The sequence below is a fragment of the Octodon degus genome, unplaced genomic scaffold, assembly GCF_000260255.1.
Source record: "Octodon degus isolate 3935 unplaced genomic scaffold, OctDeg1.0 scaffold00256, whole genome shotgun sequence".
Taxonomy (NCBI): Eukaryota; Metazoa; Chordata; class Mammalia; order Rodentia; family Octodontidae; genus Octodon; species Octodon degus.
The window spans coordinates 2112677-2131666 of NW_004524832.1; the positions used below are offsets into that span (position 1 = coordinate 2112677).

General features: G+C 36.0%; 2 protein-coding genes across 2 annotated transcripts in view; both read right to left on the reverse strand.

Moving 5' to 3' along the window:
• Adad1 (adenosine deaminase domain containing 1) overlaps positions 1-7714 on the reverse strand; it is a 59537-nt gene extending 51823 nt beyond the window's left edge. Inside the window, exons 1-4 of the mRNA XM_004646166.2 lie at positions 7497-7714; positions 6966-7142; positions 6035-6223; positions 2243-2410 (exon numbers count right to left, since the gene is read on the reverse strand). Coding sequence (XP_004646223.2) covers positions 2243-2410; positions 6035-6223; positions 6966-7142; positions 7497-7611 — 649 coding nt within the window. The 5' untranslated portion in view covers positions 7612-7714. The remainder of the gene's footprint in view (positions 1-2242; positions 2411-6034; positions 6224-6965; positions 7143-7496) is intronic.
• Positions 7715-16749: 9035 nt separating this feature from the next.
• Kiaa1109 (KIAA1109 ortholog) overlaps positions 16750-18990 on the reverse strand; it is a 231795-nt gene continuing 229554 nt past the window's right edge. The window contains exon 85 of the mRNA XM_004646167.2: positions 16750-17436. Coding sequence (XP_004646224.1) covers positions 17220-17436 — 217 coding nt within the window. The 3' untranslated portion in view covers positions 16750-17219. The remainder of the gene's footprint in view (positions 17437-18990) is intronic.

Genomic DNA, 18990 nt, shown 5'->3' on the forward strand with positions numbered 1-18990 from the left:
CTCTCTCTCTCTCTCTCTCTCTCTCTCTCAAATAAATAAATAAATAAATAAAATTAAAAAAAAATGAAAAAGGAAATTAAATACATCCAATATAAATGGTACAAAGTAAACATTCCCTTTCTAAAAGGGGGGTGAGGAATAACAGAATAGAAAGGACCAATGCAAGACCAAAACTCAGCAGGATAAACATTAAAATTCTGTAATTCCAGGTCCAGTATCCATCCAGGCAAGATGTGGCAAGAAGTGAGCTTTATAGGCCTGTGGCACTGCTGGTTGGCACCCTCATGTCCTCTCTCTTGAGTTAGCTCTGCTCAAAATCTGCAGCACTCCTGAGTAGACTAACCATATTCTTATCATTTCTAACATCCTGGGTTCCCTGCTACACTTTCAGCTTTATTCTCCCATCTTCACATACTGTCCTCTCAGGGCACACTGCCTGATGCCCCAGGCCTTCTGAAATCTAAGTAGAAGCCACACTGAACCCACAACACTTGCATTCTGTACAATATGGCCAGCAACACATGCATGATGTTAAGGCCTGCTATCAGTGGGAGCAGTAGCTGGGCAACCACAGTCAGTGGTCTCTGTGTATCTAGATGGCTGAACCCTGGGAAAAAGTTTACTAGATAGCCATGAGTGAGCTGGTCATTATGGGGCTCTCTCCTCAAAGTAAATATTTATGATTTTGCATCTTTCAGTCTGTGATAGGTAAGTTCTTGCTGGGATGAATTTACATTGTCTTTCTTACTATAATGATACAAAGTACTTGGTTTCTGTCTTGCAGCAACCATGTTCCCCTTTCTCCCAACACTGCAGGAACTTTCTTTTTTGTATTTTTAGAGACGGGTCTACAGGGTGTTCAGGGTCTCACTACTAGATCGGACTCATAGTGATCCACCTGTTTACACCCTCTTAAGAGCTGGGATTACAGGTACATCCCACCATGCTCAGGTTCAACTGCCATCTCAGCGTGCCCCTAGGGGTAGAGCCCCCAACCACCCTCACTCCTTCACCTGCTTGCAGGTGCTTTAATCCTCTGAGCTATTCATGTGGCCCTAGGGTCTTCATTTCTGATGAAACTGCAAACTTTTCATGTAAGTTTTTGCTAGTGATTTTCACAATAGACCTGGTTATAAATCTGCCAGCAATCTGCATGCCACAGCCTGGATACTGGACTTTGACATTTTCTCTGCCAGACTAATTAGACTTCCATGCTTAATCTTACTCTCCTATAAAACCTCAGATCATGAGAAAAATGAAGAAATATTTTCTGCTAGCATGTAACACACATGGCTTAGAGTCCAATTGCCAAGGGAATCCTTGTTTGCAGCTGAAACTTCCTAAGACTGGCCTTCACTGTCTGCATTTCTGTCAGTGGTTGGACTTTTAGCTGAAACCCAAATCTTAAACCAAGCTCAGCTTCACGGCAACCTCGAGCTTCTCTAGTGACATCTCTAAACCATTCTAAGCTCCTGTCATAAACCACTTCCACAGATTTCTGAACTATGTTAATATTTTCCTTTCAAAATGTCACTTCATTTACAGGAAAACCAAAAAAAATGTAGTCTAGCATGAAATAAATAATGGCAAAAATTGATAGTGTATATATTAACATATTCTTAATAATTAATATTTAATAATAGCAGCTATTATCTGATTTTGTATTATTCACCAGACACTGCTTAAGGACTTCATGTGCCATAATACATAGTAGTTACTATCATATCCCCACTTTACAAGTGAAACGTAGATATAGGGGACAAAGAACATGTCTGCCAGGGTAAATACTTTTAATTGCAGCCACTGGATTCTAGGTTTTATATTCCTAACATTATTTAAAGAACTGTTAGTCATCATTTTTCCAAGTAACTGTTATTTACTGAAATTTAACACAGGTATGTTTTACAAAAATTGTCTAAAAGTTTAATTCTTAGTAAACGTAGAGGCTTATATGCTTAATAAGAATCTAATGAATGACAGAAAAAACACATTTCAAGATCTGAACTTGCTAATAATTGGACAAATTATCAGACAGTTCAGCAACACAATTTTATCTTTTGATATTAAAATATGCAAAACACTAATTTCTACTAACTACATCAACAGAGAAAGTAAAAGAAATTATTCAACTCTTATAACTTCTGTCTGCAGTTGCCAAGTGACTTTATTAACATAAATCTTTCAGATGATTCCTTCTGGAAAATGATACATTTTGCAATACTTTTAAATCAAGAATATTTACCTGATAGTTCTAAAATTCTTGGTTCAGGTTCATCCAATTGTAAAAGCTCATCAAGAGCTAGCTTTGCTGCATTGGATCTAGATTCCTTTTTGTTTTGTCCCAGTCCAGTCTTATATTGAATACCATCCACCACAGCACAGAAAGCAAAATATGGTCCCATCACATTACCTTGAAAAAGAACTCAGAATGACTGCTACAATAATTCATAATATAGTTACAAAGGATACCTGTATAATGGGTAACATTCGAGTACAAAAATTATGAAAAACAATTTAGTCTAGAACACTAGGCTTTCTGAGGGCCAGTAGGGGTTGAAATCAAAGCTGGAAGTTCTGAGAAAGCTGGAATTTGGACTGGTCCCAAATTCAGTGTGAGCTATAGAGTTAGATTTAAAATACTGCATAAGTCATACATGGTTGACAATGAGTTTTTAATAAAATGCTTGGCACTCAATCTACTGAACAACTAATAAGAGGTACAATGAAGGGACTTCAGGTACCATTTCTTTTCTTTAAAAGTCAAGGACAAATAAAGTTGAATTTATACCATCTCTGGATCCCTCTAACAGTTACAAACCCCAGAACATGACAGATTCCTTAAAAAAAAAAACCATGTACCCATCAGGGCATCATGGTAAAAAACTACAATTCACTATAGGTTAGGTGAGTAGAGAAGAAAACCACAAACAAAATTAAAATGTACACAATAAGGAAAATAAATTAAGAGAAAGAAATACAAGTGGCAAATGAATATATGAAACAATGTTCCACAGTACTGGTCATTAGAGAAATGCAAATTAAAACAACACTGAGATTACATCTCACCCCAGAAAAAATGAGTATCACCAAGAAATCAAACAATAACATGTCAGGGGAGTTGTGGGGAAAAAAGAACCCTTCTCTGCTGTTGGTGGGAGTGTAGACTGGGTACAACCCCTGTGGAAATCAGTGTGGAGATTCCTCAAAAAGATAGGATTAGAGGTCTCATTTGACCCAGCTATTCCCCTTCTGGGTATTTTCCCAGAAGAATTAAAAACATCACACCACAGCGAAATCTGTGCACCCATGTTTATAGTAGTACAATTTGTAATAGATCTTGGAAAACAATACCATTGCCCATCAACCAAAGAATGGATATAAAAGATGTGATATTTTTATACAATGGAGTATTACTAATCTATAAAACAAGATAAGCTTGAGGCTTTTACAGGTAAACAGATGCAACTATAGGCTATACTCATAAGTGAAATAAATCAGACCCACATGTGTAAACACCGTATTGTCTCCCTAGCATAAGAACCTCAAAGAATAAATAAAATCTGAAAGGTACAATTGATATAGTGAAAGGGAAAGAAACTGCTCAAAAGGAATGAATAATACGGATGAGGGAAAAGAAGAAAAAGGAAAAAAAGAAGGGGAAAATCATGTATATATTTATATACAGGATAGCTAGGATCATTGTACTATTAATTTCTAGTGGTGTTTTGAATGTAGCAGTTAATTCTTAAAATTTTTACTCTGATCAATTTTACACACTTATGTCTGGTAATCTGAGCAACTACACTGAAGACAATAATGTGCAATATAACAAACATTGCTGAATACCTATCGTCTCATTTTTTTGAAATTGTGTATCATTTCTAATATCTTATCTATTATTTTTCTATACTCTTTAAAATAAAAAATAAACTGAAAATGTATTATTCTAAAATTACTTTCACTGTTTTGATAATAAAAATCAAGTGGAGCAATTAAATTGATAGGTTATATATTTTCTGATTCAAGTTTTTCTTGCTGGTATAATGGACTTTTAACAGCCTAAATCTCTAATACTTTTGTTATGGATCACTAAATCCAGAGTCATCACACATCAACTCTACCATCTCATGTCCTCACATACCCAATTATTTTTTTAAAAGACACATAGAAAAGTTTTATCAGAAATTCCTGTCTAGGTCTGGGTAAACTGCTTTTCTCCCATCATCAAAAACTTCAGGGGCTGGCAAGATAATCAACTAAGTACTCGCTTTGGCAAGTGCAGGAGCCAGGGTTCTATCTTCAGTCTGCATGCCACACAGCCCCTGTCTCCAGGGCATGCTGAGTCAGCGACTGAGTCTAGGTGTGCTGCCATGCACCTGTAATCCCAGTGCTGGGGAGGCTGAAAACAGAGGGATCACCATCAGCCTGAGCTGCATAGTGAGACCCTGTACCAAATACATAAATGAAAAAAAAAACCTTCAGTTTCCTACATTCCTTCATGATTTACTAAGCCAGAGGGCATTTTGTATATTTGGCAAATAACCCAGCTGATTCCTATGTAAAAGATAGTACAAATACCTGGTAAGTACTGGCTTCCATTTTTAAGCAGGGTTTTCAAACTTTAATGGTTCTAAATCACATGTACAACTTGTTCGTAATATTGGTATCTGGGTCTAAAGAATCATGCTTTGAATATAAAATAAATGCCATAATCAATCAGTGGGTGATGTTTCTGAGTAGTGTTTCCTCAAAGCAGTAAAAATTTTCCTTTATGAATTTTTTTCTTTCTTATAGTTGACCAATAGCCTACATTTCCCAGGGGTAGTCTGAGAATAATATAGAAAGATTAACAAATTCCATAGAGATTAGGCTCACATGTTTTTTTTGTCAACCATTAAATTTACTAATATTTCATTCAAAGCAACAGTCTGAAAGTTGATATCACTGTGATTCTAAGATCAATAGCTCTAAATTCTCCTTCAAAGATTAGCTTTGAGATCCATATTGGCAAAAGTTACTACTGAGAAAAGGAAAAAATCAAACTATTTGTAGGTATATATAAATGCAGAGTTTTAAAGGCTTTTTTTTTTAAACTCATAGCTTTAAACTGTTAGTGTCCCTTAAAAACAATTGTTCTGGGCCAGCCAGATAGCTAAGCAAGCTAAAGCACCTGCTTAGGCAGAGTGCAGTGGCGGGGGGTGATCCCTGGCATGCTGTGCCAGCCCTGCCCCCAGGATATACTGAAACAGAGACTGAGACTGGGCATGGTGGTGCATGCCTATAATCCAGCACTTGGGAGGCTAAAAATAGGAGGATCACTATAAGTCTGATCTGTGTAGTGAGACCCTGTAGACCATGTACTAAATACAATAATAATAATAATAATAATAATAATAATAAACTTGTTCTTTTACTATATTTTCCTAAAGTTCTTCCTAGTTACTGGCCAAAACATGAAGAGATTAGAAGCTGCTTCTTGTATTTTACACATGTATATTCTTGTAGCCTTCCATAGGTACATGAGAAGGGTTGCAAAGCTTAAATGAAAATAGTAGAAACTATAACAGACAAGTTATACTATAAATGGTATTGACTATGTAAGTACTCTTTTCACATCAAATCCTTGCATTTCAAGGGCCACATTTACCCATGTTTTTCCTTAGGCATCATAATCATAGAATTCTCTTAAGATCATCATAGTTCAAGTATTTAACATCACTGGAAAAGCATGTTTTACATGCAAGAAGCATCAAGGAGAACAGCCAAAATAATCCAGGAGAATTTCTTCAGTTTGGCTATCCACACACAAAAATTAGAATTTAACGATTATAAAAATTTTTATACTGTATTTCTTTCCAAAAGTTCAACAGGCCTAAAGCCAAAACATAAAAGTTCAAGTATATTTGTCAAGTTAGTATTTATCTAACCCTATTGTTTCATGCAATAACCAAAGGTAACACCACTGAAATGTTCTGATTCTAATGGAAAAATATTTTCTAGTACTTGTCACACCCATACACAATTTTGTACTTGCCTGTTGTGACAGTTTCCTTAAGGTCAAGCTGAACCCGCTGCATTTGTGCAAACTGGTGCAAGGCTGACACAGGATTTATCTCTCCACGTTTGTATTTCATTATAAATTCCTTAGGTATTTTTTTTGGAGGAAGGACAGGATTTGAAATAGATGAAAGACTCTTGGAAAGCAATGGTTCTGGAAAATTACCTAAAAAAATGTTTACATTGTCAATTTGGCTTAAAAAACCAAAAAATGTTCAAAAGCACTCAATTCTTGAAAATAGAGGTCAAATTTAGTCATTTTTAAATAAGTTTCTACTGAATAATTTTGGCACACATGACAAGCACAAGCTATTATTGCACATATCTTTCATTATACTAAGGTTATTTTCCAAAAATGCAATATATCAGTACATCATTAGTGATACCAAAGTATCATGGAATTTTAGCAATATCAAAGTCTTTATAGATGATATCACTAAGGCTTAGAACAGAGAAAAACACTGTTGGCATTAAAATTTGGTTTTCAATTCCCACCACTATTTTATACTGCCATCATATTCAGGCACTACAAATTTATGAGTAGTATATTTCAAGTTCAATTTAATTTTTAAAGTATGTGTGTTTCTACTTTGTGCTTAACACTAAACTACATGGTGTGTGGAATACAAATTCATGTAACTTCAATCCTTTCTCTGGGCCTCATATCAAAAAAGAAACATACTTGAAGCCTTCAACAATGAAGGTAGTAATGAATTATGTGAGCAGCAGGTGTAGGAGTTCTACAGGCTTGCTACAGTATGGCAAGTCAGGTATCTTCTCTAGCTGCGAAGTAGCTGCAGGGAAATGTACATCTAGAACACATTTAAACCTGGGGCTCAAAAGAACATACTGGCCATTCCAGCATCTTAAAGCAATGAGGCACTACTACAAATGAAAAGAAAGCATACCTGTCACTTGTGTGACCTTAGATGCCATATTTAGCAGGTTGCCACCTTCAGAGGAACATTTTGCAGGTAGAGTTACCGTCTGGACTGTTGGCTGAATGGGCAAGTTCTTTTTCAACATCTGAGCGAAGCTGGGGACCCTGGATCTCTGAAACCAGTCACTGCAGCCAGTTTTCTCACCTATAAATCACGATAAAATTGGTGGAAAGCGAAAACAAAATACTAAAAATACTCTGGAAAAATAAAACAAGCTGAAACCTGGATTTGCTATTACACACACACACACACACACACACACACACGGCCAAGTCCGTCCAATTGATTTTATGCTTTCTTTGCGAGTTTCAACAGAAACTGAATTCTTCTCTCCTGAGTCGTTTCCCTAATTCTATTATAAAGAGGGCAAGAAAGGGTAGCATTCTAGGGAAACCTTTAAATCTACTCAGGGATCGTGAGAGAAATTAGCAGGGTGAAGAAAAAGAAAACCAAACGGCAGAAGTTGGACTCCCAAATTCTGGCCCAGCTTCCACTCACTGAGGCTGTACTTCTCGTCTTCTTCTGGGGTGGACCCTGCCTGCAGGCGGGTGTTGGTCAGGGGCAGGCCTAGCCTCAGGCTACGCGTTCTCCGGCTGCCACCCGCTGCCGCCATTACTCAGTCAAGCGTCAACCTCTCCCCTCAGGCTGGAACACGCGGGCCAGACACGTCTTTTAAAAGCGGCCCTGAGAGCCCCACCCCCAGCGCCCTCTTTATCCAATCACCAACGGTCTTCGTGGCCCGCGCTCCGCCCAGCCCCGCACGTGCGCCTGTGCCCGCGCCTGCGCTGTAGCTCTCTGCGCGGTGGCCTTCTGCGCAGTTCCTCACACAGGAGCGCCTACGCTTGGTAAATATTTGAGGCCTTCGTGATTTCGTGAAGGCTAAGGGCCAAGGCCAAGCTCTGGCGGATGGATACTTCTGGTAAAACCGAAGCTGGTTGTGTAATTCTAGCAGTCAGGCGGCTGAGGCAGGAGGATCCTTGAGAGTTTGAGACCATCCTGGGCTATGAAGTGAGTTCAAGGCCAGCCGGAACTGCATAGCGGGACCTTGTCTCAAAAAGAAGAGAGAGAGAGAAAAAAAATAATCCTCTCAGCTTCTTGGCCACGCCTCCAACTATGTCACAGAGCAGAGTGGATGTTTATCTGCCACTTGTTTTTCTGTAAGACACTGTTAGTCAGGTGCTTGGAGTTGGAATTTCAAGCACATCCTTCACTTTAACCCCAAAGAGAGCCCGAAGAAGTGCCCATGGCAAGGCCTGTCTTTAGTAACCTTCCTGTGAAAACACTATGGATTCTCAGAAGCTTGGCTGCAGGGGCCAAAGGGCTCCTTTGGGAACATTAAGTTGGCCACTGAAAACAAATGACTGTATCTGAGTAACAAATCGAACGTGGCTATTTTTAATTCTTTGAGGTCAAAGAAGTTAAAATGTACCTAATCAAAAGGTTATGTGAAATACTGTTTAAAGTATTTTTAATAGTAAATCACTAACCAACTTTTACCATGTAATCAGGGAAGAATTCAAAGAATCCAGTGACATTGTTACACCAAAGTTTCAGTGACAATCTAGTCTATTTTCAGAAACGAAGAAAAACACAAAAATTGATGGCTCATTGTAACAAGAGGTAAATCAATCCATAAATACATGGTAAAATTTAAAAAAGACCCACCCCTCTCATTAAGAAATGTATTTTTAATGTGTATTTTTCTTTAATGATTATCAAGATCTGTTGTGTTGTTTTGATCAAGTGCTCATTAGTAATTGTAATGTTAAATCAATCTAGATTTATTCTTAGCATTTGGAGACTTTTTATTACAGGAAAGTAAAACATTTAAATGTTGCCAAAATGTATAAAGGCATAGTAAAACTTCACTACAAAATGTAATAATTTCATTAGGAGCAAATCTGAAGGGACAGAAAGAATAGAACTAACTACAGGCTTAAAGAGTTAAAGGAATGAGGAAAAACTTGTTTCATTCTCAATTGTAGCATTCATCTTTGGTGACTCTTGAAGCAGTTATTGTATTCTAATGATAATTTTACATTTCTCTCATTCCTTCTACAATTATTACTTGGAATTCTGTAAGAAATATTTGTCCACTTCCTTTATAATTATTCCACCATTTATTTGGAAATGGATTCATAGAAATTTATTTTATTGCACATAATCCAACACATCATTTATTTTACTTTTTGAATTATCCAATGTTCATCATTAAGAGGACTTTCAGTAATGGAAGGCTGCTGCAGTGTCTTTTTGAAATGCTTTTTTAGAATTTCTTTCTGATACTATAGGATACTATAAGACACTTGCATTGTCCTCTTCTAGACCTAAAATTGGCCAGGAAGCTCTGTTACCTTAACTGAGGAACAGGGTTTAAAGACTAAAATCTGAGCAGTGGGTGTTTTTATTACTTGTGTCCCTGTACAGGGAACAGCTATAAAAATGTATTTGTGTATATTAACTCCACAGATTAATCTCTTTCTGTATTTATTTATATAGAAGTGAATTTGTACTTATCCTTTTAATTGTAATCCAGTATCTCAGCATCTTTTTAGCTTTCCTTCTTGCTTGTATTTTTTTCTTTGACAATGAGAAATCTGGCAATATCTAAAAATTGATTTGTTAGAGTATGTAGTGATTGCAGTTTTGTTAATATGCATTAAGAAAAAGATTTACTGGTGCTTTTTTCTTTTTCACCTTCTGTAATAATATACATAACATCTAGTTAAAATACTCTTTTCCAAAGTCACTTCAGTTATTTATAGTTCTATGGGCTTTGAAAACTGCATAGAACCATGTATTTAACACTACAATACCATACAGGATAGCTTTACTACCCTAAAATTTATCTTCATTGGCTCTTTTGTAGTTAATGTATTTCCTGACTTCTGGTAACCATTGATCTCTTTTTCTGCTCCTATTGTTTTTCTTTTTCCATAATTTCATAAAAGTGGAATTACTTTGGCCAGGGAGATAGATCAGCAGCCTAAGTCCCTGCCTGGCAAATGCAAGGTCCTAAGTTTGATCCCTAGTGCCCACCCCCCACCCCCAAAAAAAGTAAATAAGTGAAATTACTCAATAGTTTTGATGTAGATTCTTTCACTTAGTTAAATGCATGTAAGATTCATCTATGTCGTTGATTATATGAATGGCATATTCATAGCCAAATATTGCATGCTACCACTATCTGTATGTTTAATTATTGGAGGATCTCTTATTTGTTTCCAGTTTTTCACAATTAGGAATTTGTCTAAATTAAGCATTTGGGTACATAGATTTTTCATTCATTTGGTTAAGTGATTAGGAGTGGGATTTCTGGGTTACATTGTAAAATATATTTAACTTTATAAGAAACTGACAAACTTTTTTGCACTCCCGTAAAAATGAAGAATTCTTATTGCTATGCATAATCACCAGCATTTGGTATTGTTAATTTTTAATTTTTTTTAATTAACAAAGAATTTATATTTTAAGTACAGGGTCTACAGGGTCTCACTACATAGGTAAGACTTGTAGTGATCCTTGCTGTTTTTCAGCCTCCCAAGCACTGGGATTACATGTGCGTGCTAACATGCCCAGTCTCCATAGATGGGCAGGACCAGCAGGGCAGGCTGGGGATTGAACCCTGGACCCCTGAGTCTTTCTAAGAAGGCACTTTGATCCGCTGAGCTATCTGGCTAGCCCCAGTATTAATTTTTTTTTCAACAAATAATACACTGCATTTATTATTCTTAGTGGTTAATTGCTGTACAAGATGCAGACTTGTGATCCTACTTACAAACACCATTAGAAAAAATCATTCTATTCATTAAGAGAATGCAACTATATATCTATCCCAACCACTTTGAATACACAGATACAAAATGGACATTCATAGTTATACCCCAATTTTTTTTTAAGTCTGTTATTGAATATTATAGGTGTGTAAACACAGCAAAATATTCTAAAAGAGTACAGAAGCCCATAATAGCATTGGGTCTTCTGTTTAATTGGCAATGTCAGAAATTATTGACATGAGTGCCCCACAGCTCAACATAACAACATGGCTTTACTTCCTATATTTCATCTTCATACTTTTCTACTGGATGGTTAAGACCAAGGTAAAGCAGAACCTATGCAACAAGAGTTGTAGCTTTTTGGTTTGAGAAGGTCAGTGAAATGCCCTCAGGATTTATCCTGAGATCCTGTACCTCAGACTGTAGAACCTTTGTCAGTGCAGCCATGTGGATGAGTCACGGCCATTGCTTGGCCAATGTGCTCTCTGTGAAAGCCTGAGAGAGTGTCTTCTCCTCATGTGACTCTCCTTAGGCACACTCCACGTCATCGATCAATTTCCTCTTTGGCCCCATAACCTTCTTGATCAGAAAATCTGGGACACTACCGAGGTACATGACGTTACAGTAGAAGTTCTCATATGTGCTGAGTCTTAATTGACCTTAGAAGGGTAGGGCCAAAATATTGGCTTTCCTTGTAGCCCTCCTTTTTCTCTAATTTTGGTCTGCAAACTTAGGTTGTTAACCATCCAGAAGACAAGCTTATTGTTTTTTTTTTTTTTCAAATTTTATTGACAAACAGCAATGAGACAGTTTCAAATCATATCGGAAGGACAGTTTCAACAAATAATACACTGCATATATTCTTCTTAGTGGTTAATTGCTGTCCCAGTATTAATTTTAAAATTTATTTTAGTCATTATAATGAACACTTAATTGTGGTTTCAGTATACAAATTTCTCTACTAAATGATGATGACCATCATTTCACATATCTATATCTTCACCATCCAAAATCTTAACATAGTGGTCATTTTAAGGCGCTTTTTAATTAGCTGTTTATTTAATGTTGAGTTTCAAGAATATTTTTATATTCTCTGCACAGATTTTGCAACATGTTGTTTCAGTCTGTCGCTTGAGTATTAAAGTTTCTTTGTAGAATAGAAATTTTAAAATTTGATGAAGTTAGTATTGATTTTTTTTAGTGAAGCTTTGGCTAAATTAACTAAAAGCTCATCATCAAACACAGTTGACACATTTTCCACATTAGATGTATGATCCACTTTCCATTTTGAAATAATTTTTGTATAAGATACGAGGCGTGTGTGTGTGCGTGTTGAATGTGCCTATGTATATTTTATTGCTATTTTACTTTTGTGAAAAATCATTGAACAGTTTTTAAGTGTAAGCTATACATTAATACAGTTAGAACTTCCAATATGTCACATAGGAGGTAATGAGGCAAAACATCCTTAATTTGTCCCAGACAAGAAGGAAAGCATTCAATATTTCACTATTATTACTATTATTATTATTACTATTATTATTATTGTTATTGTCAGGTATTCTTCTCTCATTACTGGGACAAACACCTGACATTCCAAATGAAGGAAGGAAAGGCTTATTTGGCTCACAGTTACTGGAGGTTGCAGCTCATACTCTGCTGGCTCCAAGGCAAAGGCTGAGATCAGCCTTTCATGGGGCCAGCAAGGAGCAGACGATCAAAATGGAGTAGTGGCAACATGGCTGCATTCAGGCTATTTGCCCCAAACTGGGTGTAGCACTCATACGGATAATCCAAGCAGCACTCACACCATTAATCCCAATGGATTATTAGTTAATCAAAAATGTGGAAGTCCACCCCATGACTACATGAGGCTTTGTGGGGACAACTAGACACAAATAACAATTTGATACCTGAGATCAAACTTGGAACTTTGAAGTTGCTGAGCTGTCTCCCCTACCCAACTATTAAGTATTATGATATTTAGAAACCCTAAATTTTTCACAGATATCCTATATTAGGTCAAGGAAGTTCTTTTCTGTTTCTAATTGTAAAGATTTTTGATTATGATGTTAATGAAAGTAACATTTTTAATTACTGTAAAAGATAATTTAACTATAAATTAGAACATATTCTATAGCTTTTACTTAATATGATCTTCCTAGTTTAACCTTTTTGACATTTCTCCTATCTTGATAATGGAGCCAGGTTTCTGGTGATATCATTTTTGTTCACAAGTGGTCATGCCCTCCTTAGAGATACAGTGCTGGGGCTATCCTATTCTTCTGTTCCTCTTGCAGGGATGGAATATTTTTCCTTTTTTATTCCAACTGCAGGTTTCTACCAGTCGCTACCACCAACGATGGAGTGGCCCTTCCCTCTGTATATTAAAACTTTTATTCTTTAGAGGATAGCAGTGTGATATAAAACTGTTAATGTTTAAATTAAAAATATGGTAACAACCAAACTGCCATTAATCCTCAAAATATTTATAGTACTTATTTATATTTATTAAAATACATTTTACTGTTCTTGCCACTTTTTGTAGTTTTGGAAGTTCTTTGTGTGTGGCTTTAGTTGAGCTGTGTTGGCTGCCTCAATGTTCTGAATGGATTCAAACCTTTACCCTTCCTCTCATTTGGCTTTCGGGAGGCTTCACCAGTTCAGTGGTGCCAGATGCAGTGAGTAATGATGTGGACACACTGTCGTGTTTTTGTGAGCCTCTTTCATTAGGTGGCATGCCACTGCGACATTCACTGTGTTTTTCATCACCCCTTGTAAAGACGATGAGGAAGGACAACTTCCAGAACTGCTTCAGAAAATGGCAAACATGATGGGATGTTTGAAGTGAGGGGCAATATTTTGATGGGGATTAATAACGGTGTGTCTTTTATTATAAATGTTAACATTTTGAAAATTTAAACATTCATCACATATTTTTACCATGCCTCATAGTTTAACTTTTATTAACATACATATATTTTTAGTATTGGGGATCAAACTCAGGAACTTGCACTTGCCAGGCAGGCACCTATGCTGCTGAGCTATCTCCCCAACCTCTTATTTATGTCATAGGAGACACTCGCTTACCAATAATATAGCAAGTATTAAAATTCAGTTCTTCAGTTAAGCCAAAACATATTCATCCAAACAGATACCGGCTGATATCTACAAACTCAAATGAATAGGTTGTAGGCTCTAACTCTAATTTTAGTAAACTATTTCTCTGGTAGAAAAACCGTACCTGACTAGACAGCAGAGCACTAGACAGCAGAATTGGACAGAAAGAATACAAGGCATGATTGAAAAATAACAGTGAAAGTTTAAATTTAAAAAATTTAACTTAAAGGCATTGCCATGAATCCCCCTTGCTTTGAACACATTTGTTCCACTCTTCTTGCCACTTTCTGAAGCAGCTATGGAAGTTCTTTTTGCTGTCTGTAGTTGCAGTGTTATGGCTACCTTGATGACTTGGACTGATTCAAAATGTCTATCTTTCATGGTCATTTTGACTTTGGGGAAGAGGCAGAAGTCACAGCATGCCAGAACAGGTGAACAAGGTAAATGAGGGCACTCCAGAGTGTTGTACAAAGTTGCATTTGTCATGTGGCACTTAGCAGCACTCACCACATTTTGATTATACCTTGTAGAGATAAAAGAGGATTTCCAGAACTGCTTCAGAAAGTGGCAAGAGTAATGCGGTGTGTTTGAAGCAAGGATGAGTATTTTGAGGTGAATTAGTAGCAATGTATTTTTTAGTGCAATAAGTTAAAAAATTTTATTGGAACATGTTCGTGGTATATAATTACAGTCCTCATAGGTGTTGGTACATGTTTGTAACACATTTTATTCATCCCCTTTCCCTTCCTTCTTTCTCCCTTCCTCCATCTCCTGGTCCTCCTTTTCCTTCTGCAAAAGGTAATTTTTAAAAATTTAAGCATTCTCTGTATATTGTTTTAATTTTTAAAAATATATGTTGTACAGGGTCTCACTATGCAGCCTGGACTCATAGTAGTTCTCCTGTTTTCAGCCTCCCCAGTGCTGGGATAAAAGGCGTGTGCTACCATGCTAGGGCTCAGTGCCTAGCTCCAGGGTGCCCAGGGGTGCTGCTGGCGCAGCATGTGGTGCAGGAGATGGAACTCTGGTTCCCCACACTTGTGTAAGCAGGTGCTTAGTCTGGTGAGCTATCTCCCTGGCCCCTGCATTCTCTGTATATTTTGATCACACTTAATATTTCATTTGGTGGGTGACATGATGACCTGACCTGACATGATGATCTGACCTAACCTGTATTTATTCTTGGAGTCCAAACTTCATTGTCATCTCCTAACATCACTGCTGAAATGTAGACAACTAGAGGTACATCTAACAATCTGGGTGCACCTGGAATTACTACTGACAATACTTTCATTTTAGTGGTTGGTAACAGCACAAAACGTGCTTTCCAATGTTGGGTATTTTCAAGAGAATTCTCTTAAGGGTTTGCAGCATACCACCAAGGAAGCTTTGTGAACTGGAGTGGAAAGCCTTTTCTAGTCTTGAGTTCCTAAACTCTGACCTAAACAGGTAAACCAGATGAAACACACACACACACACACACACACACACACACACACACACTTTATTGAGTACTATTCAATTGAGGATGATGCAGCCATCCATCCATTTTACTTAAGGATACTCTCTATCCACTAGGTTCCAAAACAAAGATTCCCAACAATTAGTGGTTCTAACAGACTAAAGGGATATGGGTTAAGGGCATCTAGCTTTCAGTGTACAGAAAGCACAGGTATTGCAGGCATGGCAACAATTATAGAGAATGGCCCATGGGCACTGATTATAGTGATAAGATGGGGAAGACTTAGAGCTCAGGCAAATGACAAGATGCTATAGCATAAAGCTCTCTAGCTACTGTTTTAGTTGTGCTAACAAACAGCCACGTGCTATTAAAATAGCAAACCTTAATTCTCTTTTTACACTTACTATACATGTACTTTTTGCCAAGAACCTTAGTTTTTCTGGCGGGTTTTGTTTAATCTGTCAGAGGTAAAATTGCCTGATTGATGTAAGTGCACATCAAACTGTACTGGAGCTTTTCTAGCTCTAGGCTCTTTATTTTTACTGTTACTCAATCTTTAAAGTGTACTGACTTGGATAAATTTTCAAACTGAGCTGCTTTTAATATTATAGCTATATATGAATACTGCTTTATTTATTTGTTTTGGTGCTATGACTTTAATGATTATTTTAGATTTTTCTGTTCTTTTAAATTCTTTGTATATTATATATGTACACAACAAATGTATAACATTTATACATTACATATCTCAAGAGTCACAGAATATATACAAATATACATATTAATAATATATTGTAGAAGGGGGTTTCCGGATAGCTCAGCTGTTCAAAGCATGGCTTTGACAAAGGCAGTCAGGCACAGGGGCCCGTGGTTCAATCCCTAGCTCCACATGTTGAACCAGACACACCCTTAAGGCAGCCTGAACTAGCCAGAAAACAAAACAAAACAAAACAAAACAAAACAAAACAAAATTTTCTGCAATTTTTTTCTCCTAGTTCAATATTCGTACTAATATTGTTTAGACAAGATATCATGTCTGCATCTTGTTCTCTGAGTAACCAGTACGAAGACAACAAATGCGACATATTATTTTAACTGTCCTACTAACCTGTTCTGAAACTTTCAGTGCTATTTTATTTTCTCATTAAAACGAATAAAAAATTAATAAAGAATACAGAAATAAAACAAATAGCTGTGTACTTACCACTAGAGCACTTCTAAAACTTCAGATGTGTCTTTTCTAGAGTATATACTCCTGAGGTATTTTTTTCATAAGTATTACAGGTACTTTTATGAATTTAAAAATTTTATAACAATCATCTATAGACAAATGTGGCAACTTTGTAATAATCAGAAAATAAATTATCAAAGGATAAGAGCTCAAAACAACTATGGATTGAAACCACTATTGTAACTTTATTACAATAGTTACAAACAATATTTTAGTGGTGTACAATCATATCACAATTACTCAAACTATATACAAATGGGTATTTTTACAAGTCTACATTAAAAAAAGCAATTAACCCCATCACATTATCAATATATTTTCTAAAAGTTATGGCCAATAACAAAAAATTCACAGTTATTCTGCAAATATTTTAAAGATGCAGGAATTATATTGCACATAATACAATTATAAACCCCAAATAAATTGATAAATTTAATCTAGCTTTTCACAAAATGTACATTATCATGCAATACTTCACTGTACACAGAATGGTAAAACTAGAATAAACAGGTTAACTTACAAACTTTTAATATAATGGCCACAAAGTTAGAATTATTTTAAAATTATACTTAAAAAACACTCCAGTGTAATAAAACTTAACGGACAAGATAATTTGTTCACAGATTGTTATGTTTTTAGTGTTCTTCTTTGTCTTTTCCTTTCTTCTCCTTCTCATCCTGTAGTGCAGTACCAAGCTTTTTGATAAGGACTGACAGCACTTTGTCCAGTGGATCCATTACTCCTCTCTGAAGCCACTTAGGAATAGTAGTCCTGGCATGGTGGAAGCCCAATTTTTGAAGAATATAATCAACACCTACTGGATCAATCTTTCTCCCAGTCCAAGAAATTAATCTAAAATAACAATTAGAAATAATAATTGTTAAGGAGTATTAACACAAAATTGAAGGTGGGTCTGAGAACATCATCGAACTTACATAATATAATTAAGACAAAATATTTCATCAAGGGCTTTTCAATTATTGAGCTTTTAATTTCTGCATCTAGTATAATGGTCATATTAAAAATATTATTATAGTCATTTATATGACTAAGTATCCTTGACAGCCTGTATAGAGCAATACTGGTCCCAATTTAAGCCTATTCGATGGTCATCGTAAACATTAAAAGGTTATCTGGTTAAAAGATTTCACAAGCATGTAGTAGCATGGGGAAAAAGGCTAAAATTTACTGAGTTCTATGTGCCAAACATGTTTGAAGGGACGATATTTTCTCCTTATTTCTGATATTCCTTCCATGTGGAGGGCAAGGTATTAGTTAATCATGCCTGGTCTTTTTCTGCTTCAGCACTGATGAACTATTTGACAAAGTTAACAGAGAAACTGAGTAGTGTAACTCAGTCTTTTCCCTACTTTCTCTTCAAAGCTACTCCTCTTGGCTTACTTCTTCATGCCACAGGTTTTTTAAAAGGTAGATTGCAAGGCATTTAATGCTATCTATAGCTATCACAGCACTGCTCACTGTACATCTTCAGTGCTACATCATCGCCTTGAGCTTTCCATCACTGAAGTGCTTCAAATTAATTCCACATGTAGACTGCAGTAGAACGCTATTCCTAGCAGACATACAAACCACATTTTCTGTTATCAGCTTCAGCAGCACTAAGACTACACTTTACATTTCCAGGTGCTTCTCTCCCACTCTCTCAATAGTCCTGAAATTAGGTAGTGGGGTAGTAGTAAGCACCCATGTCCAAACATTCAAACTGTCATAAGCATTTTGCAATAATGAACTCATTTAAGCAGTGTAGCAACCCTACAAAGTAGGTAGTACCATTTTCAAAATTTTTCACACAAGGCACAGAGAGATAAGGTGTTCTGGCTTAGATAATTTTCAACTAGTACACCAGAAAGCTGAGCTTAGAGGCAGAGCTACTAAATAAGTGTACATTCTCCACCACTATACGGTATTATTTAATTAGTTATTAGTTTACTAATAAGTGAATATAGAAACTTTAAATTCATTTGTGTTCTATTTGAATAAACTATAAAAGATATAAAGTCAATTCCATTATAATTACTTAGATTTACAAATACAAAATAGATTTTTCAAAGTGTTATGCATCAGGACCTTTACAAAATGTAAATATTGTTCTTGGGTAATGACAATGCTACAGATTTTAATAATAAAATGATCCCTTGATTTGGTTACAAGACATTTTGTTCAGAACAAATTACTTTTTTAGAAAAATGTATTAGTACTATATATATTTTGTGATACACAGTAATTATGTTCACTTCATTTATATATATATATATATATATATCTTTAATCTTGATTTTTTTTATTCTCCTATTCTCCTCCCTTGCCCAGAACCTCTTTTCATCTTTAAAGAGTGTACCTCCATTTCTTATCATCTTTAATTTTGTTCTTTAAATTATTGATATT